The sequence below is a fragment of the Panthera pardus genome, unplaced genomic scaffold (assembly GCF_024362965.1).
Source record: "Panthera pardus isolate Hobbes unplaced genomic scaffold, ASM2436296v1 HiC_scaffold_3, whole genome shotgun sequence".
In the NCBI taxonomy this organism is placed as follows: domain Eukaryota; kingdom Metazoa; phylum Chordata; class Mammalia; order Carnivora; family Felidae; genus Panthera; species Panthera pardus.
Window position 1 is genome coordinate 32,589,191 of NW_026526876.1, and position 23,912 is coordinate 32,613,102.

The 23,912-nt window shown below is 46.6% G+C and overlaps 3 protein-coding genes across 5 annotated transcripts; 2 read left to right on the top strand and 1 right to left on the bottom strand.

Annotated features, from left to right (window-relative positions):
* The first annotated feature begins 978 nt into the window (after positions 1–978).
* Positions 979–14,335, top strand: BECN1 (beclin 1). Of its 2 annotated transcripts, XM_053892927.1 has the most exons (13): positions 979–1,121; positions 1,396–1,524; positions 5,417–5,484; positions 6,386–6,444; positions 6,895–6,963; positions 7,119–7,209; positions 7,323–7,459; positions 7,620–7,814; positions 8,725–8,871; positions 11,238–11,387; positions 12,167–12,227; positions 12,667–12,809; positions 13,525–14,335. In XM_053892927.1, exons 2-13 carry the CDS (start codon positions 1,398–1,400, stop codon positions 13,691–13,693), a joined length of 1,416 nt encoding a protein of 471 aa, XP_053748902.1. In that variant the 5' UTR covers positions 979–1,121; positions 1,396–1,397; the 3' UTR covers positions 13,694–14,335. The 2 variants fall into 2 exon arrangements, with proteins under 2 accessions (XP_053748902.1, XP_053748903.1); XM_053892928.1 differs by lacking the exon at positions 6,895–6,963.
* Positions 13,734–22,432, bottom strand: CNTD1 (cyclin N-terminal domain containing 1). 2 transcript variants are annotated; one of them, XM_019435474.2, is made up of 7 exons: positions 22,072–22,432; positions 19,034–19,109; positions 18,618–18,786; positions 17,478–17,640; positions 16,413–16,557; positions 15,704–15,800; positions 13,734–15,127 (listed from the first exon to the last, which is right to left on the bottom strand). In XM_019435474.2, exons 1-7 carry the CDS (start codon positions 22,238–22,240, stop codon positions 14,960–14,962), a joined length of 987 nt encoding a protein of 328 aa, XP_019291019.1. In that variant the 5' UTR covers positions 22,241–22,432; the 3' UTR covers positions 13,734–14,959. The 2 variants fall into 2 exon arrangements, with proteins under 2 accessions (XP_019291019.1, XP_019291020.1); XM_019435475.2 differs by lacking the exon at positions 19,034–19,109 and having other exon boundaries at positions 22,072–22,180.
* A 161-nt stretch (positions 22,433–22,593) lies between these two features.
* LOC109258563 (cytochrome c oxidase assembly factor 3 homolog, mitochondrial) lies at positions 22,594–23,712 on the top strand. Its single transcript, XM_019435458.2, has 2 exons — positions 22,594–22,844; positions 23,190–23,712. Exons 1-2 carry the CDS (start codon positions 22,631–22,633, stop codon positions 23,294–23,296), a joined length of 321 nt encoding a protein of 106 aa, XP_019291003.1. The 5' UTR covers positions 22,594–22,630; the 3' UTR covers positions 23,297–23,712.
* Positions 23,713–23,912: the final 200 nt, after the last annotated feature.

Consider the following 23,912-nt stretch of genomic DNA (forward strand, 5'->3'; position numbering starts at 1 on the left):
TTCTCTACTGAAGATTATAAAAAATATTCACCAAATGCTTTCATCGAGTGCCTTTAGTTATTGTATTTTTTTAAAAAATATTTTTAATGTTTATTTATTTTTGAGAGAGAGAGCAAGCAGGGGAGGGATAAAAAGAGGGGAACAGAAGATCCAAAGCAAGCTCTGTGCTGACAGCAGAGAGCCGGATGGGGGCGCTGGAACTCGTGAATCATGTGATCACGACCTGAGCCAAAATCAAAGGCTTAAGGACTGAGCCACCCAGGCGTCCCAATCATTGTATTTTTGATGCTTAAATTTGTGACCAAACTTGGAGCTTCTTTGGTGTAACCAGGGAGGCAGAGATTCAGCTCACTACTACGCACTATCTACTATCTTCAGGCTCTTTGGCTCCATTCATCACTTATTAAGTAGTTCATTTCCCCACTGAAATGGAATACTAGCTTTACCACCTACTAAATACCCTGTACACTTGGTCTATTTTTGAACTATATTATTTCCATTGATCGGTCTATTCCTGCACCAAAACAAAAAGGTTTTCGTTTTATAATTTTAATATCTGAATATTTAGTATCAGAAGGGCTCGATTTTTCCTGATTAATAACTGAAAATTTAAAATATATAATAGAACAATAAAATTTACCTTCTCACCTTCCCCTCCAAGTGTGTCTACCACTTTCAGGGGTGTTTAAAAGAAAGCCGGGTTCTCCCAAGGAGAAACTTTTAAAACTGATACTGCAAGAAGAATTAAAGTGGCTCTGCTCGGAAGTGACACATCTAAAGAAAAGTCACAGAATTACAAATCGGCAGTCTCCTCATTCTCAACTCGTCCTTCACCTCCCCTCGCTACCGTTGCCCACCCGCCGACGCCTGCCGCGCTTCCCAGCTTAGCCTCTAGGGGGCGCGACGGGGCCCGTAGGCGAGTGGACCCGTTCTGACCTCTGGAGCGCCGGCAGGGCGGTCGTGGCGTCACGTCCGGTCCGGGCGGAAGTCCTCCCCTGGCCGACCGGGAAGTAGCTGAAGACTGGGCGATGGCAGTTCTGGAGGCCTCCCTCCGGGGCAGACCCGACGCCACGGTGCCCCCGCGGTAGACCGGACCACGGTGGCGGGCACCGGGTTCCAAGGTGACGGGCGTCGGGGGCTGAGCCGGGGCCTTAGAAGGGAGCCTGGGAACCCTGACGGCCCCTGTTGCAGCCCCTCCCTGACTCTGGGCTGGTAAATTGCCTTTGCCAGCGCTGCCCCGGAAACGGGTCTGCCTGGTATCAGACCGTTCCTACAGGGAACGGCGCGGGCGAGGATTTGCCCCCTTGACTACACCAGCAAGGCAGGTGGTAGCCCCGGACCAGGGGCTCGAGGGCGCTGATTCTCCCTAACATCGCCTCCTCTCCACCGCCGCAGGGATGGAGGGGTCTAAAACGTCCAGCAGCACCATGCAGGTGAGCTTCGTGTGCCAGCGTTGCAGCCAGCCCCTGAAACTGGACACGAGCTTCAAGATCCTGGACCGTGTCACTATCCAGGAGCTCACAGGTCAGCGAGACCCTTGAAAAGAGGGTGGTCAAGATCGTGGAAAATGGGCAGCTTTAGAGATGTAGGTCTTAAGGTAGCTATCTTTGTAGTCGGCCATAGACTCTCGCTGTATGAACGTAGGAAAGTCATTTCATCTCTCGGGCTCCCTATTTTCTCTTTGGGAACGTGAAGAAGTTCTGACACTGTATCCTTCTGAGAGCTTCCTATTCTAAGGAGAGGTTCTTAGTGTTCTGCTCCTGCTGTTTCAGAGTAATGTGTGTGTATAATAATAAGCACCATTTGTTGAGGGCTTACCATATACCAAGTGCGGTGCGTGCATTACTTCATCTGTGCAACAGCCCCTACGGGACAGTACAATCATCATTTTACACATGAGGAATTGAGGCTCAGAGAGCTTAAGTGACTTATCAGTGGCCAACAGCTGGTAAATGGAGGAGCAGAGTGTTAAAGTCCCACAGTAAGATGAAGTTAGAAAAGGAACAAAAAGGCTGAATAGGTAGTTTAAATAAGCTCAAGGGTCCAGAGTCAGCCTGCTTGGATTTAAATCATAACTCAATTACTAGCTGACTGACTTTTTGCAAGTTACTCTACTTTCTAAGCCCTGGTTTCTTGGTTTATCTGTAAAATGTAAAATGACCTCAGGATAGTTGTAAGGATCAAATATGATGAACATAAGTACTTAAGAATATACTGGGCAAATAGTACTCAATAAATGTTAGCTATTATCATTACTACCAATTTCTCTTTTTTGAGTAGAATTAACTCTGATACATTTTTAGCCTTTTATTATGGAAATTTTCCATCGTATGGTCAAGAGAACAGCGTAATGAACTCCCTTGTATCCGTGACCCAGCTTCAACAATTAGCCACATTCTGCCATTCTTGTGTTCTCTATATCTTCACTCACCTCCCATCCCCGCTCAATTATTTTGCTTTTTATTCTTTTTAAAAAATAAATTGGCATGTCTTTATTTTTTTATCTTTTTTTTTTTAAATATGAAATTTATTGTCAAATTGTTTCCATACAACACCCAGTGCTCATCCCAACGGGTGCCCTCCTCGATGCCCATCACCCACCTTCCCCTCCCTCCCACCCCCCATCAACCTTCAGTTCTCAGTTTTTAAGAGTCTGTTATGTTTTGGCTCCCTCCCTCTCTAACCTCTTTTTTTTTTTCCTTCCCCTCCCCATGGTCTTCTGGTAAGTTTCTCAGGATCCACATAAGAGTGAAAACATATGGTATCTGTCTTTGTAGGACTTATTTCACTTAGCATTACACTCTTTTCACTTAGCATAATACTCTCCAGTTCCATCCATGTTGCCACAAAAGGGCATATTTCATTCTTTCTCATTGCCACGTAGTATTCCATTGTGCATATAAACCATAATTTCTTTATCCTTTCATCAGTTGATGGACATTTAAAGTCTCTTTCCATAATTTGGCTATTGTTGAAAGTGCTGCTATAAACATTGGGGTACAAGTGCCCCTGTGCATCAGCACTCCTGTATCCCTTGGGAAAATTCCTAGCAGTGCTATTGCTGGGTCATACGGTAGATCTATTTTTAATTTTTTGAGGAACCTCCACACTGTTTTCCAGAGAGGCTGCACCAGTTTGCATTCCCACCAACAGTGCAGGAGGGTTCCCGTTTCTCCACATCCTCGCCAGCATCTATAGTCTCCTGACTTGTTCCTTTTTGCCACTCTGACTGGTGTGAGGTGGTATATGAGTGTGGTTTTGATTTGTTTATTTCCCTGATGAGGAGCGACGTTGAGCATCTTTTCATGTGAATTGGCATGTCTTTAAATGCACAAGTGTTAGCTGTGCTTTAAAACAATTTTTTTTTAATCTTTATTTTTGAGAGGTGGGGGGGGAGTGCAGAGAGAGGAAGGTACAGAGGATCTGAAGCAAGCTTTTCACATACAGCAGAGAGCCTGATGTGGGGCTTGAACTCATGAACCATGAGATTATGACCTGAGCCGAATTTGCACACTCAACTGACTGAGCCACCCAGACACCCCTAAAAAAATTTTTTAAGGTTTATTTATTTAATCTCGACACCCCACATGGGGCTCAAACTCATAATCCTGAGATTAAGTCGCATGCTCTCCTGACCAAACCAGCCAGTTGTCTTTAGCTGTGCATTTTTGACAAAATGGGTAACTCCGTATAACTCAGATCATGGTGATGTAGAAAGTTTCCTCATGTTCCCTCACTTTCCTTCCTAGTTACTCTGGAGGAAAGGGGATGTTGACATTTGTTGTGGAAAACCTCAAAGTATATAATGAGCCCTCACATACCCATCACCTCCACAATTATCAGTGCCTATTTAATCATGTTTCATCTACAGCCCCATCTATTCCCCTCCCACCCTGGAGCAAATCCCAAACATAAAAATACTGTAAATGTTTTGGTAAATATTTTTGAAAGACAAGGTGTCTTTTTGTTTTTAATTTTTTTTAATGTTTATTTATTTTTGAGAGAGAGACAGAGTGTGAGCAGGGGAAGGGCAGAGAGAGAAGGAGACACAAAAGTCGAAGCAGGCTCCAGGCTCTGAGCTGTCAGCACAGAGCCCGATGCGGGGCTCGAACCCACGAACTATGAGATCATGACCTGAGCTGAAGTCGGCCGCTTAACCGACTGAGCCACCCAGGCGCCCCAATAAGGTGCCTTTTTTTTTTTTTTTTTAACGTTTATTTATTTTTGAGACAGAGAGAGATAGAGCATGAACGGGGGAGGGTCAGAGAGAGAGGGAGACACAGAATCTGAAACAGGCTCCAGGCTCTGAGCTGTCAGCACAGAGCCTGATGCGGGGCTCGAACCCACGAACTGTGAGATCGTGACCTGAGCTGAAGTCGGACGCTTAGCCGACTGAGCCACCCAGGCGCCCCAATAAGGTGTCTTTTTAAAAACACAGCCATGAGAGGCTCCTGGGTGGCTCAGTCAGTTAAGCATCGGACTTCGGCTCAGGTCATGATCTCACAGTTTGTGGGTTCAAGCCCCTCACCGGGCTCTGTGCTGACAGCTCGGAGCCTGGAGCCTGCTTTGGATTCCATGTCTCCCTCTCTCTCTGCCCCTTCCCCTCACACACACACACACACACACACACACACACACACACACACACACTGTCTCTCTCTCTCAAAAATAAATAAACATTTAAAAAATTTCAAAACACAATCATACACATAATCAAACACAATATAATCATACACATAATAATGATACACATAATAATCATACACAATTATCAAACACATAAAAAATTTAACAGTTCCTTAATCTGATTTTAATGGGGGCAAGGGGAAGAAGAGATTTCATCTATGTGCAATTGGTACTTTAAGAAAAGGGTGGTGGGGCGCCTGGGTGGCTCAGTCAGTTAAGCTTCTGACTTTGTCTCAGATCGTGCTCTCGCAGTTTGTGCTGAGCTCAGAGCCTGGAACCTGCTTCAGATTCTGTGCTCCCTCTCTGCCCCTCCCCCACTCACACTCTGTCTGTCTCTCAAAAATAAACGTTAAGGAAAAGGTGGAAGGCAGCGCATGGGTGCCTCAGTCAGTTAAGCGTCCTACTTCAGCTCAAGTCATGATCTCACGGTTCCTGGGTTCGAGCCCCTCATCGGGTTCTTTGCTGACAGCTCAGAGCTTGGAGCCTACTTGGATTCTGTGTCTTCCTCTCTCCCCAACCCTCCCACCCCCCCTTGTGTTGTGTCTCTGTTTCTCTCTCTCTCTCTCTCAAAAATAAATAATAAACATTAAAAAAATTTTTTTAATAAATTTTAAAAATTAAAAAGGTGGAGGTGGGAGTGGTGATGAGAATTTGTTTTTATCATTTCCCATATTTTCATACACAATCTGGCTTTGTTAAGACTCTAACTCAATATTTTCCTTGTCCTTAGCTCCATTACTTGCCACAGCCCAGGTGAAACCAGGAGAGACCCAAGAGGAAGAGGCTAACTCAGGAGAAGTATGAAACACTGGAATGCAAACTGGGTTTCTGCAGGGTACTTGGTGCTTCTAGAGTGCCCAGACTTTTGGAAACTCTGGTTAACAAGAGACATTCTACATGATCAGGCCACTGTGGGTCGTTGGGGAGGTATAGAAGTACACCTGAGGTTACAGGATTACTGACTGAGGCATCAGTTTAAAAATGTGGGGAGGGGTTTTTTATTTGAAGCAGAATTACAAGCCATTAGAGGTAGGAGGTGAGATGACCTATGTGTCCAGGTCATCCCAGGGCATGCCTGGTTTATGTCTATTGTCCTAGCTAATTATTAATATCTACTGCTCTCCATTCTCAAAGTGTCTTAGTTTGGACTAGAGTATGATTACGCTAGCCAGAAGGGATTGTCAGTATCAGAGAACATGTCATTTTTAAGCTGTGGTAACGTTAGTAATAATTTTCTTTGCTGAAGGTAGATGTCATAAGAGTTTGATGACATATCAATTATGTCAGAGTATCAAAAACATATAAATCATCTACCTTGTCGTATGCCACGGCAAACTTCATTGCAGTCTGATCTGCCTTTTTCCTTGTGCCATGATTTAGGGCCTTCTCTCCCCTACCCCTGACTGGTCAGTGTTGAGAAAATGCAGATTTAACCACACAATAACTACTATCACATAGATATCACATGGTTTGCCACAAAAAATCACATGGGACTTGGGGTTTGTCTGTATGAGGGGTCCTTTCTTAGTGCACATATACCAAGGATTGGCTAGATCATACCCATTTCTTACGTCTCTGTGGTTTATCAGGTCCTGTGGTTATCAGTCAAAGGTAAAGCCAAATGGTTCTGAGGCTCTTTGGGAAATAGACTCCCCTTGTAAGCTGCCAGAATTCTAATGCCCTCTTATTTCCTTCCCAGGAGCCATTTATTGAAACTCGCCAGGATGGTGTCTCTCGCAGATTCATCCCCCCAGCCAGGTGCCTACTACTCCTCAGCCCCCTGTTCCTTGCCAAAGGCCAGTAGAATTTTAATGGAACCCAGAATTGAGACCTGGAGCCAGGTGATGGAAATAAATCCTCATCTAGCCTTTTGGCTCTTCCAGAAAGGGCGTATTCTCTTATACCTGGCCCGTCACCTTCAAGTATTGATTTTTTCCTGTAGCCGTTCACACAGTGGGAAGGGACAGTAGCTCTCATGACGAAGAATCGAGAAAAGTTGAGGAAGTGAATGACTAATAAGAGAGAGGGGCTCTTGAAAAGTTTTAAAATAGCAGATGTTGTTAGATGTTCAAGTTCTTAATCGTTGATGCATGTGAAGGCTGCTGGTGAGGGGTATGATATTTAAAAATGGTCTTTCCTGATTGTCCTTCCTTTTCTACTATAGACACACACACATGTCAGTTTTTGATGCCCCCTCTCCCTCCTTAGTCCATCCAGGCCAACCTTCGTGCTGAGTGCCCCTGTGGAAGACCAGCATGGCCTTCCCTTGGGAGAGAGGTACCCTTGGGAGGTCAGTCGGGCTAGGAGTGGGTATGCGCCTTGAGGCCCCTCAGCCAGTGCTTGAGAGTCTCTGCCACTGCCACTGCAGTAGGTGGAGTGGAGGAGGCCTCTCTGCTCCCTCATGTGGCCCGTGGGCGGGGGGCTGTCTGCAGGATGATGTCCACAGAAAGTGCCAACAGCTTCACTCTGATCGGGGAGGCATCTGATGGCGGCACCATGGAGAACCTCAGCCGAAGACTGAAGGCAAGTCAGCACCGTAGCAGCATCAGGCGGCGGGCCTGGCCGGTAGAGGGGGTGGCCGGGCAGGTAGCCTGGGGCAGGCCCTCCCCTGACTCTCCCACACCCCACGCTTCCAGGTCACTGGGGACCTTTTTGACATCATGTCAGGCCAGACAGATGTGGATCACCCACTGTGTGAGGAATGCACAGATACCCTTTTAGACCAGCTGGACACTCAGCTCAACGTCACTGAAAATGAGTGTCAGAACTACAAGTGAGTGCCTCTAGAGCCAGTGCCCGGAAGCGGAGATCTGGACCGTGAAGCTGTCACTGCTCGGAGACTGCTTGGCTCTTACCCAGGCGCTGTGCTCCGCTCAGGTAAACAGAATGACAGGTTCCCCGCGGTGAGTGTATTCTGCCCGTGTCTTTGGCAGACGCTGTTTAGAGATCTTAGAGCAAATGAATGAGGATGACAGTGGACAGCTACAGATGGAGCTGAAGGAGCTGGCGTTAGAGGAGGAGAGGCTGATCCAGGAGCTGGAAGACGTGGAAAAGAACCGCAAGATAGTGGCAGAAAATCTCGAGAAGGTCCAGGCTGAGGCTGAGAGACTGGATCAGGAGGAAGCTCAGTGAGTGGTCACCCTGTTCCTCTGTCTCCCTTCCCACGAGGCTCCAGGAGAAGCAGTGGCTTCTGACTGAATGTGTCTGAGCAGTTTGTCAGCTGCAGCCGCCTGTCATTTGGTAGCCTGTCTGCTCCAGATCCCGCATACTGTTTGCGGGCCCTGCTTCTCAAGGTCTGTTGGGAGGGTTATGTGTGAAGGGTCAGCATGATTAAGTGAAAAAAGCATGTTGGTTGAATAGAGAGCAGAGAAAGAAGGGTTCTAAGTTGCATTGCTGCCCTGGGGGGGAGCTGAGCTCGTTTGGGTAAGTCAGCCACCGAAGCTGGCATCCTCCTCTGGAAAGATGGACGTGTTGGCCTACATTCGTTCTTTCCCAGCCCGGAAATGTCACTGGTGATCTTGACCTGAGAGAACCCCCTGTGTAGTGGAGGAGACACAGTATCCACATTAACTAAAGTTGGGGGCGTGATGGACAGAGAAAAAAGTTAATGTTTTCAAAGGAGTGAACAAGTTACATCGGAAATGGTGTATGCCAACTATACAGAAGGACAGTGAGTGCACAGAAGTGAAGTTTTAGAAGTTCACCTGTGGTCCGTTCCGGGAAGAAGCCACTCTTAACGCCCTGACCCCACTTCTGGAAAAAAATTAGAAATACAAGAGGCATTTGGTCCTGGTTTAGGAAGAGTCCTGTTTGCCTCTATCTTTTGCACGTGGGCAGCTGCAATTTGAGACATTTCTGTCCCTCGCAGGCAAAACAGCTAGGATCTGTATGTTCCTTTGAATGGGATCTGTGCCAAATGGAAAGGATGCTGTGACTAGGTCTAACCATAACCACTAGAATACATCGTTCTGGGGGGTGGTGAGAGAGAAATTCTAGCCCTGAACCTACAGCCTTCAATGGCCACCTTGTTGCTCACAGGTATCAGAGGGAATACAGTGAATTTAAGCGACAGCAGCTGGAGCTGGACGATGAGCTGAAGAGTGTGGAAAACCAGATGCGTTACGCCCAGATGCAGCTGGACAAGCTGAAGAAAACCAACGTCTTTAATGCAACCTTCCACATCTGGTAATGCGGGTTGGAGGGTGAGGAGTGCCCGGAAAGCACTGCACGCCTGCGCCTTAGCTGGCGACCGCCAAGCCGGGGTGCCCGCCTCCATGAAATAGGGCTGTGCGTCGTCTCCCCATCCAGGTTGCTTTCATTCCTTGTGATGGGATAGACGTCTCAGGGGGTTGGAATTCTAGAGCTTGGTGACATTCACTCTCCCAAGGAAAGGGAAAGATCTGAGCCCTCCAGCCCCATGAAAACTTTGTCATCTGCCTGGTGCTGATTTCTTAACCCCTAGGGTCATTGATGTATTTATTCGACATGTCATCCATTTAACTAGTATCTGTTGAGTATCTCACACGTGGTAGGCACTATGCTAAGCGCCAGAAGGGCAACAGCAAACAACATGCGTTCTGCCTTCTGGTTGCTTACAGCCTCGTGGAAGGACGGATACGTGACAGACTGTCGTTATGCGGTATGATAGCTGTAACCCTCGGGTGCTCTGGGGCCACCTAAAGACACTTTGCCCAATTTGGGAAGGCCGCATGCAGAGTTTTCCCCAGGGGAGGTTGATGCTTAAGCTGAGGCACGAAGTGGAAGTTTGCAGAGGGAGGGGGCTTGTTCCTGGCAGAGGAACATCATGTGCAAAGACACGGAGGAACGTGGGAGTGGGGCATCCGAAGAACTGAAAGGAGCTTATTGTGACTGGAGATCGAGTGTGAAGGGGAGAGTGACAGGATATGAAACTGGAGAGTGACCAGTTCCCCCAAGGACCTTGTAGGCCTCATTAAGGGATTTGGACTTCATCCAAAAGGCACTGGAAACCACTGAAGCATTTTAGGCAGGAAAGTGACATAATTACTTTTGCATTTGTAAATGATAGTTTCACCTGCAATGTGGGAGATGATGGGGGCGGGGCGGGGAGAGGACGCCCCCTTTGGTAAGGAGACTTGTCAGTAGGACTCTAAGCAGGAAAAGATAGAGCAGTGGCATGGAGTTTGGAAAAAAATGGACAAATTGAAGAGATTTAGGAAGTCCAATCAAGAGAGCTTGGTGGGTTTTTTTTTTTTTAATTTTTTTTAATGTTTATTCATTTTTGAGACAGAGAGAGACAGAGCATGAATGGGGGAAGGTCAGAGAGAGAGGGAGACACAGAATCTGAAACAGGCTCCAGGCTCGGAGCTGTCAGCACAGAGCCCGACGCAGGGCTCGACCTCACAGACTGCGAGATCATGACCTGAGCCGAAGTCGGACGCCCAACCCACTGAGCCACCCAGGTGCCCTGAGAGCTTGGTGGTTTTTGAGGGGAGGGAGCAGGGAGAGAGCATTCAAGGGTGATGCCCCTGTTTCTACTTTGGCATCTGAGCACAAGGGGTAAAGATGACAGTTCATATTTGGACATATATTTATTTATTTACTTACCTACCTATCTATGTTTGTATTTGTTTAACATGTTGAGTTCATTTATTTTGAGACAGAGAGTGCGAGTAGGGGAGGGGCAGAGAGAGAGAAAGAGAATCCCACACAGGCTCTGCAATGACAGTGCAGGGCTTGAACTCACAAACTGTGAGATCATGACCTGAGCCAAAATGAAGAGTTGGATGCTTAACCGACTGAGCCAACTCATGCGCCCCAGACGTGTATTTAAAGTGCCAAGTAGAGGGGCGCCTGGGTGGCGCAGTCGGTTAAGCGTCCGACTTCAGCCAGGTCGCGATCTCGCGGTCCGTGAGTTCGAGCCCCGCGTCGGGCTGTGGGCTGATGGCTCAGAGCCTGGAGCCTGCTTCTGATTCTGTGTCTCCCTCTCTCTCTGACCCTCCCCCGTTCATGCTCTGTCTCTCTCTGTCCCAAAAATAAATAAAAAACGTTGAAAAAAAATTAAAAAAAAAATAAATAAATAAATAAAAAAATAAAGTGCCAAGTAGAGGGGCACCTGGGTGGCGCAGTCGGTTAAGTGTCCGACTTCGGCTCAGGTCATGAACTTGCGGTTTGTGAGTTCGAGCCCCGCATATCAGGCTCTGTGCTGACAGCTTGGAGCCTGCTTCAGATTCTGTGTCTCCCTCTCTCTCCGCCCCTTCCCTGCTCATGCTCTGTCTCTCTCTGTCTCTCAAAAATAAATAAATGTTAAAAAAATAAATAAATAAAGTGCCAAGTAGAGGGGCGCCTGGCTGGTTCAGTCAGTAGAGCATATGACTCCTGATCTCACGGTTGTGAGTTCAAGTCCCACGTTGGGTGTAGAGCTTACCTAAGAAAAAATAAAGTGCCAAATAAAGCTTACCATGAATCTGGAGATGAGGGAGATCTATACCAGCGTTTAGGTGCAAACAGGAAGTCTCAAAGTTGCTGAGTGTTGAGTTCTCCCTGTATTTTCTCCTGCCCTCCTGCCTTAGGCACAGTGGACAGTTTGGCACAATCAATAACTTCCGACTGGGTCGCCTGCCCAGTGTTCCTGTGGAATGGAATGAGATCAATGCTGCGTGGGGCCAAACAGTGCTGCTACTCCATGCCCTGGCCAATAAGATGGGTCTGAAATTCCAGAGGTAAGAAGTGCACCCCTTTCTTGGGGTGTGGCATGTCTTTGGTTTTTTTTTTTTAAACGTTTATTTTTATTTTTGAGAGACAGAAATAGAGCATGAGTGGGGGAGGGTCAGAGAGAGAGAGAGAGGGAGACACAGAATCCGAAGCCGGCTCCAGGCCCTGAGCTGTCAGCACAGAGCCTGACATGGGGCTCGAACTCATGGTCCGCAAGATCATGACCTGAGCCGAAGTCGGACGCCCAACCGACTGAGCCACCCAGACGCCCCCGGCTGTGGCATGTCTTTGATGTAATTTGTATTTCCAGCCTGGTATTCTCCTCTGCTGCGGCAAGAACCCTTGTTCACAACACACCGAGAGTTTTCTGCCTGTGGAGACTCCCGTCGGCTTCTGGTCGGCTTCTGGTAGAGACTCCCAGAAAAGTCGCTTTCCACTCATCAAGCAGTCCTTGAGCTGCATGACCGTGGCTGTGGTCCCCAACCCATCGTCTCCAGAACCTTGGGGGTTCCTTAGGCTGTTTTTAGCTTTTTTTTTTTTTTTTTCTTCAGCCTAAACCAAAACCTACATTTACCTGTGAAAGACCCCCAGACAATTATGTAATAAATGTAGTTCAGCAAACAGAATCTTTTAAACATGGGAGTCTATGGGGAGATGAGAGACAGAGGTGGAAATAGTAAAAGTAGTCCTTGGATAGGATGAAGCATGAAAATCACTGGGTTATAACATTTCAATAATCGCTTCAGGAGGAGCCCTGTATCCACCTCTGTATGCGTCTCCATTTTAGGTATCGACTTGTTCCCTACGGAAACCATTCATATCTGGAGTCTCTGACAGACAAATCTAAGGTACTCTGGGAAGCCCCATCTTCAGTGGGATGCAGAATCCTGGTACCTCCTGACAAAATGGTTTGCTTTTGATAATAGCGTTTCTTAGTTTGTTCCTTAGGTGGAGGTGTCTCATGATCCTATGTCTTGTTCAATGCCTTGTCTAGTTCAGGATTAGCTCTTTGGGGCCTACAGACAAAAAGTAGGTTTTTACAGTCTGTTGAAAAGGGCTAAGGGCAGATCAGAGGGGGATGTGTATGGTAGGCTAGGAAAGGAGTCACTGTGAGGTATTTAATACATCTCTGGTGATAAAACAGTTCCTGGGCATTGCATTTGCCCAGGATTACTGCTTCCAGTGAAATACAGACAAACAGGACTTGAGAAATGGAGAGTCTTGGGAACACCCTCTGGTAGCCTGTCTTGGTGCCACACCCTCAGCCAGTTCTCTCTTCTTGGGCAGGAGCTGCCATTATATTGTTCCGGGGGGTTGCGGTTTTTCTGGGACAACAAGTTTGACCATGCCATGGTGGCTTTCCTGGACTGTGTGCAGCAGTTCAAAGAAGAGGTTGAGAAAGGCGAGACACGTTTTTGTCTTCCTTACAGGTCAGTATTCCCTAATGCTCCATGAACCTAGAGTAGGACCAAATAGAGCATAACCAAAGGGACAGTAAGAATGGAGGCAAAACATAGTCTAAATGGTAGGAAAGCAAAATCATGACACTGATGGGCAAAGAGTGATTCAACACTATAAGCAGGACAGAATATGACCATCTGGTCACATATTCTCTTCGGTGCTCTGGGGGATTTTCTTAGCACAGAGCTCAAGCTGGCTCTCTAATTTCAGGAAGCTTTCCTCTTAAGCCCTTGGAAATACATAGGAATGCTTCCTTTGGTCAAATGTTGTAGGAGCCCAGTGATAGATGCAGACCTTAGTTCAAGAGAACAAGGCTGAGCTGCTTCTGTCACCCCAAAACAAAGCATTTCTTTTCTCCTGCCTCCCTTCTCTCCCCATGAGTTCGGGGATGCCTAGGAAAACAGTCAGGGGTACTGTAACCCTCACTTACCCTCTGCTCCAGGCTTCTCATTTGTTTGGGTGTGTGTCCTGTCCCTGTACTCTGCAATGACAATGAGGCTCTTGTGACAGCCTTCTTGATGTTTGGCTTTTAAGCAAATCCAAAATACACTACCATTCCTCGCCAAGAGTTCTTTAATAGATAAAATGACGTGAATGGTCCCATGATCAAGTCCCTGCCCGTTTGCCTGAACTGACTTAACTTGGATCTCAGTTACTAATGAGCTCTGCTGTGTGCATCTGCAGGATGGATGTGGAGAAAGGCAAGATTGAAGACACAGGAGGCAGTGGCGGCTCCTATTCCATCAAAACCCAGTTTAACTCCGAGGAACAGTGGACAAAAGCTCTCAAGTTCATGCTGACGAATCTTAAGTGGGGTCTTGCTTGGGTATCCTCACAGTTTTATAACAAATGACTTTTTTTCTTAGGGAGATGTTTGCCTTAAAGGCTTTAAATTTTGTTTTGTTTGCAAAAAAAAAAAAAAAAAGTTTTAAATTAAATTCGGGTACTATTAACAGCACATGTTTACAATACCAAAACAGAAAAAAATCTACAAAAGCCACTTTATTTCAGGATATCATGTGACAGATAGTTTCCAGAGCTACAATGTGTCATGTACAGATATCAGCCTTTGTCATAGGTTTGACTCTTAACCTCAAACCTTTCTTTCCCTCTCTCCCCCCAAAACAACTAATTTAAAATTGTTTTTGTTTTTGTTTTTGTTTTGTTAACTGAGTTGAATTGAGATCAATGTGTTTTCACTGGGTTTTATCTCTCTCAACTTCCTGCACTTACAATATGGAATAGAAACTTTTGTCTCCACTGAGACGACGAGATGTGTGAGATGTACAGCTGGATAACGTGAGAAAATGACACATAAGCTTTGGTCACCAGATGATGTGATCAGAAGCTTGAAATTTAACACTTGTCCTCACTTGCTTCCAGTGCTGAATGCCTACTCTGCTCTCTGTTAGAGATATGAAATGGTGTTTGATATTGTTTGAGACATTATGGAGAGATTTAATTATTTGTAATAAAAGATTTACTGCAGTCTGATTACTGCCCAGAAGTGCACTGCTGGTTTTTTTGTTGACTAAAATAGAGCACTTTGTATCCTGGGAGTATTGAGTTCAAGTGCAGGTATGTGAAAGCTCTGTTGAAACATGTTTAGAGATGGATTGGTGTTAGTTTTAAAAAAGACTAATGGCAATAGACAGCTGTGGAGGAAGCCCTATTTGTGTACATGTCAATGACAGAACAGAGATGTTAAACTAACTTTAAGGGGAAATAAAGGCTGCCTCCTTGATGCTCAGTCAAGGTCACCCAAACAGTCTCGGTTTTCAAGCCCCTGGTTAACACTAATTTCCACATCCTATGTTCTCTTTCCATGAAATGAACAGTTAAGGAAAAGCTATAAATACCTTGTTAAACAAAAACGAACCAACTTCACTAATGTTCTATCTCCTCCCAGCTCCTTGACGTTTTCAGTCTGATACAACAAAAAGGACATGCTTGTCAACTTTAACTCTTTGTCCGATGCAGAAAAGTGCACATGAAGTTGGAACACAAAACATAGTCCAAAAGATACTTGGAACTTTTGTACCCTGAGTTGAAGAGTAAACAAAAGGAGGGATAAGCGCAGTGGTGAAGGCTGTTGAATACTTGGCGGGTGGAGCCCGCCTCACGTGTTGGAGGAAGTGGCAGCCCGCAGAGCTCTGGCCTCCAGGTGGGGGGGGACAGGCTGTCGCCCCGGAGTGTTGGCGCCCACGCTGTGAGTCAGGATTGCGTAAGAGAACTCAGCGATGCTTTCCAGGGCAATGCCAGTGATGCTCTGCAAATGCTCCACAACCTTCAGAAATAGACGGATTTTTTTTATTACTAAATAATCTCCACGTGTTTTAGTGCACAGACACATCGCTCATGCTGTTCTCTCAAGCCAGATGTAAATTTTTTCATTTCAGTTTACCGAGAAGATTAAATCCAGATCCCAGTGTTTGCCAATGGCCGAATTACATTAGGATGGATACCTTTACCCTGATAGTGTTAGCCTGGAAAGTTTCTGCTAGACATCTCATTGTGCTGGAGATAAGGTCTGTGAAATATAAATGGGACACTTGGGCCTTGACATTGTCTTCTATTTGGGACGATATACTTATTGGACTTGAACTATCTGATAGTGGATGTTGTCAGAGAGGGAAATGAACGAGCTGAACACGGACCTCCATTTCCAGCTCCATAAGGGAAAAACTGGAGAGCGCTTTTCAGACCTACTCTAGCATTTCCTCTCCCAAATCCTGCTTATTCATCCTAATCCTGGGTCTTGACTTATCATTTAGAAGTTGTCTTTTCTTTTCCTTTAACTGATGGGAGAATGCTTTCTATTAAGTGAATTCTGACCGTGCTGGTCCTGCTCAGTGGTGCGTACCTGGCTCCAGCACTCATGGTTTTGGATGAAAGCACTTGCCGCAATGATTCCTACTCCCAACAGCATGAAGTCTTCCTTCACTGAAACAAACTTTTCCCTGAGTGATTAAAACCATATTAATTTTGGAGCTAGAATGAAATTTGATCTTCCAAACCCGAGGGTCATGGAACTTCAACTAAGAGTTGTTTATGTTGATCATCTTGGACTTTTTGAGATATGGAAGGAAATGGCCAAATAATAGCTAATTGACCCCCTCCCCAGCCCAACTGGGATTAAAACCTGAGCCTTCTGACTCGTTTATGGGCCTTTTGTTGTCCCATCGGTCTTCCTAACAAATGTAACTGCGAGTCTTTTTACCAGTCTGACTTTACAGTAATCAAACACTTTTGTCCAAGTTGCAGCCCTGTGACTATAAGGGCCGTCCAGTAATCTCAAATTTAAGCAGCCATAAAGGAAGAACTAAGAAAGAAAGTATGTTAATTACCTGAAGTCATTTAAATTTAAAACGAAATACTTCAGAGTTTTGCTGATTGGGCTTAGTCATCTGCATCCAAGCAATACTGGAAGTTAATTAAAAACAGGTAACCTGTGCAGGTTATCTGTGGCCTGGATGCCTTACTGGGGAAATTCCATTCCCATGGTATGTTCTCGAGGTATGTTCCTAACTCGCTATTTCTGGAAGAGGCCTACCCTAAAGGAGTTGCCTTACCCTTGCAGCTGACTGGGTATGGAGTTTTCAATTGAAGCCCTGAGCAGGCTCTCATATACGGGTTCGTGCAGGAGATAGACAAGGTCGAGCAGGGTCAGGCAGGTTGCATGCAGCTGTGTGGCTGGAACCAAACAGCCATTGTATCCTAGATGGAGTGTGGGCATGATAAAGAACATTAAGTGCATCTTCTCTGACCGTAATCACCATTGTCATGTGACATAAAGCTCTTGAGCTAATGATAATGAGTTCTGTAGGAAATCTCTTTAGTTGGGAGGTCAGTTTTATTTTATTTTTATTTTTTTGGAGGTCAATTTTAAAATGTTTATTTTGAGAGAGAGTGTGTGCGTTCGAGCAGGGGAGGGGCAGAGAGAGAGAATCCCAAGAAGGCACCGTGCTGCCAGTGTAGAGCCCGACATGGGGCTTGATCTCACAAACCATGAGATCATGACCTGAGCCTAAACCAAGGTGCCCCAGGAGGTCAATTTTAAAGGATAAAGGGAGGGGTGCCTGGTGACTCAGTCCATCAAGCATCCAACTTTGGTTCAGGTCATGATCTTGCAGTTCACGCATTTGAGCCCCATGTCAGGCTCTATGCTGACAGCTCAGAGCCTGGAGCCTGCTTCAGATTCTGTGTCTCCCTCTCTCTCTGCCCCTCCCCCCCCCCCCACTCTCTCTCTTTCTCTCTCTCAAAAATAAACGTTAAAGAAAAAAAGGATAAAGGGAGAGGTAGAGAACTCTCCATCTACAGTATATATACAGATAAGAGTATATTTGTTTGTTCCCATCTTATCTCATACCTCTCTAGAAAATCACCTCTTTGATCCTACAGCAAGAGTGCCTAGTGAGTCCAAATAGAAGCCAGGTGCTGAGACCTGAGTTTCCTTCCCTGACAAGTACCAGAGGGGACACTTGACTGTGTCCCCAGTCTTCCTGCTCCCCCCCGCCAGACTTCCTGCTGTTTCTCATTGGCAGGTTCTTTCCACGGCTTCCAAACCTCTGGGCACATTCTTGTTGCCTTCTATGGATGACTCCAACCCATATTCTCTGACACACGTAATAAAGTACCTAAAACCTCCAGAAGCATCTCTACATATGCCAGGGGAGTAGGCAGATTGATTTGGAAGTTCAGGGACTTCAAAACATCAAGCTCTGACTCCAGCAGTTCCTCCTTAGTGTGCACATACCCCAGAGACTGGAGGAAATTCAGGACTGTAACGTTCCTGATAATCTGAGCAAAGAAAAACAAAACAGTGAGAGGGAGAGAAGGGTGTCAGAATAAAGGTCATACATCTTGGCACAGTATACAAAGCTTTTCACAATCCAGCCCATGCCTTCATCGCGTCTTCTCTCTTAGTAATTGCCCCTTACGCCCCCACGCCGTCATATAGGATTACTTGCAGTTTCTGAGCCCGTCCAGCTCTCCAGGCCTGTATGCGTGCTGTTTCCTAGGTCTGGATCTCCCTTTCCTCCCCCTCCTCTCCCCCCCACTTTCCTTAACTCCTCTCCATCTTTTTTAAGGACCTTCCCATCTCCTGCCCATACCCCCTTCAAAAAGTCATGGTCTCTAAATATACTTCCTTGACTCTCCAAGGCTGTGGGTGTACATTCATAGCCATCTGTATTTACACTAATCAGAGCACTCTCCCACATTATTTGCCTGCATGTCTTTTCTCATTGGATAATAAATTCCTTGAGATCGCAGGCAATATGTTTAATGTTGTACCCATGGCACCTAGTGCAGCATCTGACCATAGAAGACAGTGAACATTTGTTGAGTGAATGGTATTTTACTATACAGGCATTGGGTAGGGGTATGGAAACATTTTATCCCCTATAAATGTGACCATTTGTCTTTAATACTGATAGGTCTGTTGGTAATTCAGGCACCTTATCTAAACTGTCCTTGAGTCCAAGGGGAGGAAAGGTGACCTGTATGAATGGTGGCATCTGTCCAGCAATTATACTTTGGGAACAGAACTTCAGGCTATTTAATAACTGCCTCTGTGTGACTCTGTGTGTGTGTGTGTGTGTGTGTGTGTGTGCGCGCGCGCATGTGTAGGAGGTATGCCTAGGAAGCATAATCACACTCTGGAATTTCCACAGGAGTAGTAACACCTAGCTTAGGAGCAGGTTTCTCACAGTCACCTTTGGACGAGCTGGTTTCTCCTAACATTCAGGTGTCCATGAGAGACCCCAGTTCCTTACTTTGTAGTGGAAGGAAAGTTTGCTCGCCAGTTGAACACATGACACAAGACGCAGGATAAACTTGTTGAAAAGCTGTTCTTTCAGAGCTTTCCAATTCTGAGGCTCTGTCTTCTCTCTCAGCTGGGTCGTGGCTTGCCTACAGATATTCTCTGCCTGCTTAACCATAAACCTGTAAGGAAGGGCAGAGGAGAGTAAACCATCCGCACTCACTCAAACTAAAGGGAGTTTGTGCTATCGAACTATGCTATGTCTCCTCCTCTCCGATATCAGTCCCTTGGTGAGACATGTGCATTTGTAAGTAACAGAGGGTGTAAAACCAGGTCTCATGGTAAGGGACAACTGTACTTTTTTAAGACTTGGAGACATTAGCTATTCTGAGAGGTACCACTCACAAAGACCTATGCTCAGGGCTTTACCTTTCTAGGATTTCTACAGCCTGGTAGCTCACGGATTTCTCCAGACACCATTGTTCAGACAGGAGAAAAACAAACTCTGCCAAAACAGGAAAGAAGAGCCTAATTCACAAGGTGCAACCAAAACCACTCTGTGAACTCCTGGCATTGTGTAAAAGCCACGAGGGGGCCGAGGGAAGAGGGTCAGGGGCTGAGAAGGCGGAGACTGGAACAACACAAGCTGAGCTTAGTTCCCTTTCCTGCCAACAGGCAGATCCAAGCTGACAGAGCCCCCTTGGTGACCCTTGAGCCTTCCTGTGGGTCTCAGCTGATAAAAGGCTTGGCCAGCTACACACAAACATACCAGCTGGTCCAGTTGGCCTCTACACCATGCTGGGAACCTCCAGCTTCAAGAGAGATTCTTGGATGGATAAAAACCCTAACCCCTATATTCTGTTTTCAGTGGAATGTTGACAGGAACAGAAAAGTCCCTCCTGGAGCTTCAATACTCTTCGTAACAGTGTTTGTTTAGTAACCACCCTCTGGAGAACTCCCATTGCTTTACAAACAGGATTCACCTTACAGCTGGACACCATCTCTCCACCACCAGTTTGTTGGGTAAATCTGCAGTGGCTGAGCCTGTCCGCAGGAGCAAGTTTGTTACTGGGGAGTGGCTTGTTTTGAAGAAATATCCCCTACGTCAGGGACCACAGCCCACTTTGTGAGGGGGGCAAGGGCATTGGGAAGATGGGAAGGGCAAGATACCTTGGCAAAATCTTAGGCCGCCTCTGTTTCTCTTTGAAAGAACAGCCCCAGATAGAATTCTATTTAGTTTGCATTATCATTAGAGGGTGGAAACAAGGGTAAATGTTAGTTCTCAACAAAGAAAGCTCCACAGAACTTGGGACTTTTAGCGCTGGTTAGCAAAGAATTATGCATAGTCAAATGACCATGTGTCTTCAGAGAAAATTTGCCTTTCTTAGGCACATAAAAGTTAAGCTGGCGCAAGACAGTTGAACAGTCTGCTCAACACATGTTACACATATGTACAAAACCTGGCTGTTATAGAAACTAAAGCCCTGCTAGCAGTGCCCAATGCAGAAGATAATTAGTTTAAGCAATTAAGCAAAATACCCTAGCACACGTAACTGTGTGTTATTAGTCCTTTTGTTTGCTGGAGGTTAGGCCTTACTTCTTCGGTGTGTGTGTGTGTGTGTGTGTGTGTGTGTGTGTGTGTAGTTCTTTGGGTTTGGTTTGGGACTGAATTATCTGGGCAGTTGTTTCTATTTTCTAGTTTAATTTGCCAAGCAAACTGAGCTAGGGTTAGATGCAATAGATGATGGTTACGCTTTCCCTTCCTGCTGGCTCTCCCTCCAGCACTTAAAAACATACATCATTTACCTAAAAGACCCTCCCCTTCTATCTTCTTAAGCTAGTTTTGCATCACTGTTAACTTTCTCGAGAGCCTTTGCTTAAACCTGCTGCTTCCACTTCCTCGTAAATTCCCTGACGTTCTGTGGTTTGGCTTCTGCTTTTATCAACTTGCCGAAATGATGGTCTCAAAGGCCAGAAAACAGGTCCAAACTGTTAAACATCATCACCTTTTTGCAACTTTCAATCCCGTCGTTCATATCCCTGAGGCAGCTGAAATTGCTGACCATCATCCTTCTTGAAACTCTCCTCTTGGCTTCCAGAGGTGCCTTGGTTCTGTTCCTATCTCCCTATTTGTAAGAATTTCCTTCATGACTCTTCTCCCTACTCCAGCTGCCTGAACACAAAATGTTTCCCAAGGGAGGAAATGTCTTTGACTTGCTTCTCTTTTCTCCTTCTCAGACTCATTCTCTACCAGTTTCAACAGTATCACTATGGAGATAACTCCAAAACCATTATCTCTAATTCTGACCTCTCTTCTGACTTTTTTTTTTAAAAACATCTTACTAGAAACCTTCCTTTAGAGGTTCTACAAGCCCCTGAAACTCAGTGGATCTGAAACCAAAGCTGTTCTCTTTCACAAACAAAAGTCATGCCCTGTTTTATTATTTTTTACTAGATGTATGTATTTCTCTTAATGGCACCACTATATTCCCATTGTCTTAGACTCAACCCTTTGGCATGGTCTTCTTTGCCTTCTCCACCTCTTAAATTCACCCACAGCAGAACCCAAGATTTTGTCTCTGAAATGTTTTTAATCCATCCTCCCCTGTCATTCCCTCTGCCCTATTGCCTAAACTAGTGACAGAAGATTCCTACTGGTCTACCTCTCTCCTATCCCTCCCTACTCCACTCCATTCTATACATCGCAGCCAAAATAATTTTTTCTAGGGGGAAGGTTACAGTCATATCACTCCCCTATTTGAAAACCTTCAATGCCTTCTTGTTTTCCTACTAAGCCAAGTATAAACAGTCCCCCACCCCGGCCCTTGGCGTTCAAAGTCCCATATGGAATGTCTCCAAACTACTTTTCTGGTCTTAATTTCAACTCCTCTTCCACATGCTCTGGACAACCTGGACTTAACCACTGTACCCACACTCACCCGAAGCTTCCCTGTTTCCATGGCTTTACTCAGGTTAGCCCCTTTTGGTAGAAATGCTGCCCCCCTCCTCCACCTTCATCAACCAAAACCTCATCCTGCTTTGTGGTCTACCATGCCTGGAGAACACTCTTCAATCTTCCTAACCTCACCTCACACTATCGCTCCTTTCCATCCCCAGAAAGCTTCTTTTATCTGCTATGTCACTTAACTAACAGTACCTGTACCTGGTCATTTACAGATTTGTTCTAATATCCTCTAAAGATTAGGCATGGTTTGAAAGCAGGGGCTGAATCTCTATTTTGTCCTTCTGTCCCAAGCGGTGTGGGGAAGCACTCTACATGGGTTGAAATCAAGGGTAGGGTGCTGGTGTTATCTTGTTCATCACTGTATCCCCCGTACCTCGCATATAGTGGTTACTAACAACACTTATTTGAATGAAGAAGGCAAACAGAATCTCCAGGCTGGGGTGCCTCCCAGACAGGTGCCCCAGTCTCCCACAAAACCATCTCCCGGGCCCTGGGTCCACACCCACGATCCGGGTCTCCCTGAAGCTGCCCATCCGGCCGGCAGCCCCCTGCACGGCTCGCTCATTCTGCTGCGCCAGGTGAAGCAGAGCGTCTTCGATCGTCTCTGTGGCAACAGCTCCAAATTGAAAGTCACTGAGGGAGGCCAATCTTGACCTCACAGGTTCCTGCATTTTCAGAAGCCTTTGGGGGCACCCGGACGGCTCACGGGATCCATAAACCGACCCCCTTAGCTTCACCCCAGAGTCTTCCGCCACACTCTGTCTGGGACTCCTCGTCCCCTTCTGTGTGCTTGTCTTCACCTCGAGTCTGAGGAAAACCGTTTCCCCCACTGCCTCGAGCCTTCTACAGCCCTTTCTCGCCCTAACGGCCACGGACCCCTCAGCCAATCAGAGAGCTCGGCTGGTTTGCCACCCCCCCCCCCCCTTCCCCTAAGGCCAAGAGCCGCACTCCCCTCGCGGAAGAAAACGCGGACTACAATTCCCAGAGTCCGCTGCTGCGGCCAAGGACGGCTATTCCCAGCAAGCCCCGCGCCTTGGGGCTACGAAGGGCGGAGCGGCAACATGGCGGCGCCAGGAGCTGGTGATTCTCTCGATGCCAAGAGTGGAAAGGCCCCCGTGGCTCAGCGCATCGACCCAACTCGCGAGAAGCTGACTCCCGCGCAGCTGCAGTTCATGCGGCAGGTGCAGCTCGCCCAGTGGCAGAAGACTCTACCACAGCGGCGGACCCGGAACATCGTGACCGGCCTGGGCATCGGGGCCCTGGTGTTAGCTATTTGTATCCGTTCGAACTGTAGGCTCAGGAGACGGCATATGGGGGCAGGGACAGGGGAACAGTGGCGAGTACTAGGTAGTGTGGGGGTGGTAAAAAGAGCCAGAGCTGTGAAAGTCTTGGCCATTTCTGATGCTGAGCCAAGCGTTTAATGTACCTTACTTTGTCACTGTAAGATGCTCTTTTAATATGCCTTGTCAATAATAACGGAATAATCAAGGCTCAGAAAAGCAGAGGGCGGAAGATCCAATCACTGATTTGGGAGGGTGAGAGAATAACAAGGGCGGTGGAACAAGGCTAGGAAAAGGCAATGTGCATACTCCAAGTGGTTTCCTGAACCCGCTTCCCCAGATGGTTACACCTTCTACTCCGTGTCCCAGGAGCGTTTCCTAGATGAGCTGGAGGACGAGGCCAAAGCTGCCCGAGCCCGAGCCATGGAGAGGGCATCGGGACCCTGAACCAGATGGGCGCTATGCATCTCCAACCTGCTGGAGCCCCTTCACGTGGTGGATGATGCCCCATGACCCTGTGGAAATCAAACCCTGCACACAGATTTGCTGGCCTCAACCTTGGACGATGAATGAGCCCAAGAAGCCAGGGATTTATTGCGTTTGGCCTGGTCAAGGGAATATTGGCCACTTCATGCTCACTGTGTCCAGTCACTGAGCCCTTCTTATAGTATGTTTCCTTATTTGAGAGTTGTGCAACCTTGACCTTGGCTTTTCTCGTCTTTCTAACTTTGTGGTTTACCTTCTCCACCTCCCAGGGGCTTAGCTGTTATAGGGGTGGGGTGGCAGCTCTGTGTGGTGTTGGAGCCTAAAGTGGAAAAGATGGGGTTAGGTTGAGAATAATAAACTGAGTCACCTCTCTTGGAGCCAAGATGAGTGTGTTGAAGCTGAGGGATGGCATGACCATGCTGGAAAGCTCCACAAGCAGTAGCTGCAGCAGTGGCATTGCCCCAGGGAGCTGTAAATGTTTAACTAGAATTACTTTTTTCCATGAGATGTTTCCATCTGATTTAAGGGAGAGATCATGGTAGGTCACTGGGCTGTGTGAGACCAAACTATGTCTCCA

What these genes read in the sequence shown, in the direction of transcription:
- BECN1 (XM_053892927.1), top strand. Translation starts at nt 1,398, where the DNA reads ATGGAGGGGTCTAAAACGTCCAGCAGCACCATGCAGGTGAGCTTCGTG. An exon ending in AAGAGGCTAACTCAGGAGAA is followed by an intron (nt 5,485 to 6,385) that starts GTATGAAACACT and finishes TTTCCTTCCCAG; the next exon opens with GAGCCATTTATTGAAACTCG. An exon ending in ACCTCAGCCGAAGACTGAAG is followed by an intron (nt 7,210 to 7,322) that starts GCAAGTCAGCAC and finishes CCACGCTTCCAG; the next exon opens with GTCACTGGGGACCTTTTTGA.
- CNTD1 (XM_019435474.2), bottom strand. Translation starts at nt 22,240, where the DNA reads ATGCAGGAACCTGTGAGGTCAAGATTGGCCTCCCTCAGTGACTTTCAA. An exon ending in GCTGTAGAAATCCTAGAAAG is followed by an intron (nt 18,787 to 19,033) that starts GTAAAGCCCTGA and finishes CCTTCCTTACAG; the next exon opens with GTTTATGGTTAAGCAGGCAG. An exon ending in AACTTTCCTTCCACTACAAA is followed by an intron (nt 17,641 to 18,617) that starts GTAAGGAACTGG and finishes TTCTTTGCTCAG; the next exon opens with ATTATCAGGAACGTTACAGT.
- LOC109258563 (XM_019435458.2), top strand. Translation starts at nt 22,631, where the DNA reads ATGGCGGCGCCAGGAGCTGGTGATTCTCTCGATGCCAAGAGTGGAAAG. An exon ending in GGCCCTGGTGTTAGCTATTT is followed by an intron (nt 22,845 to 23,189) that starts GTATCCGTTCGA and finishes CCGCTTCCCCAG; the next exon opens with ATGGTTACACCTTCTACTCC.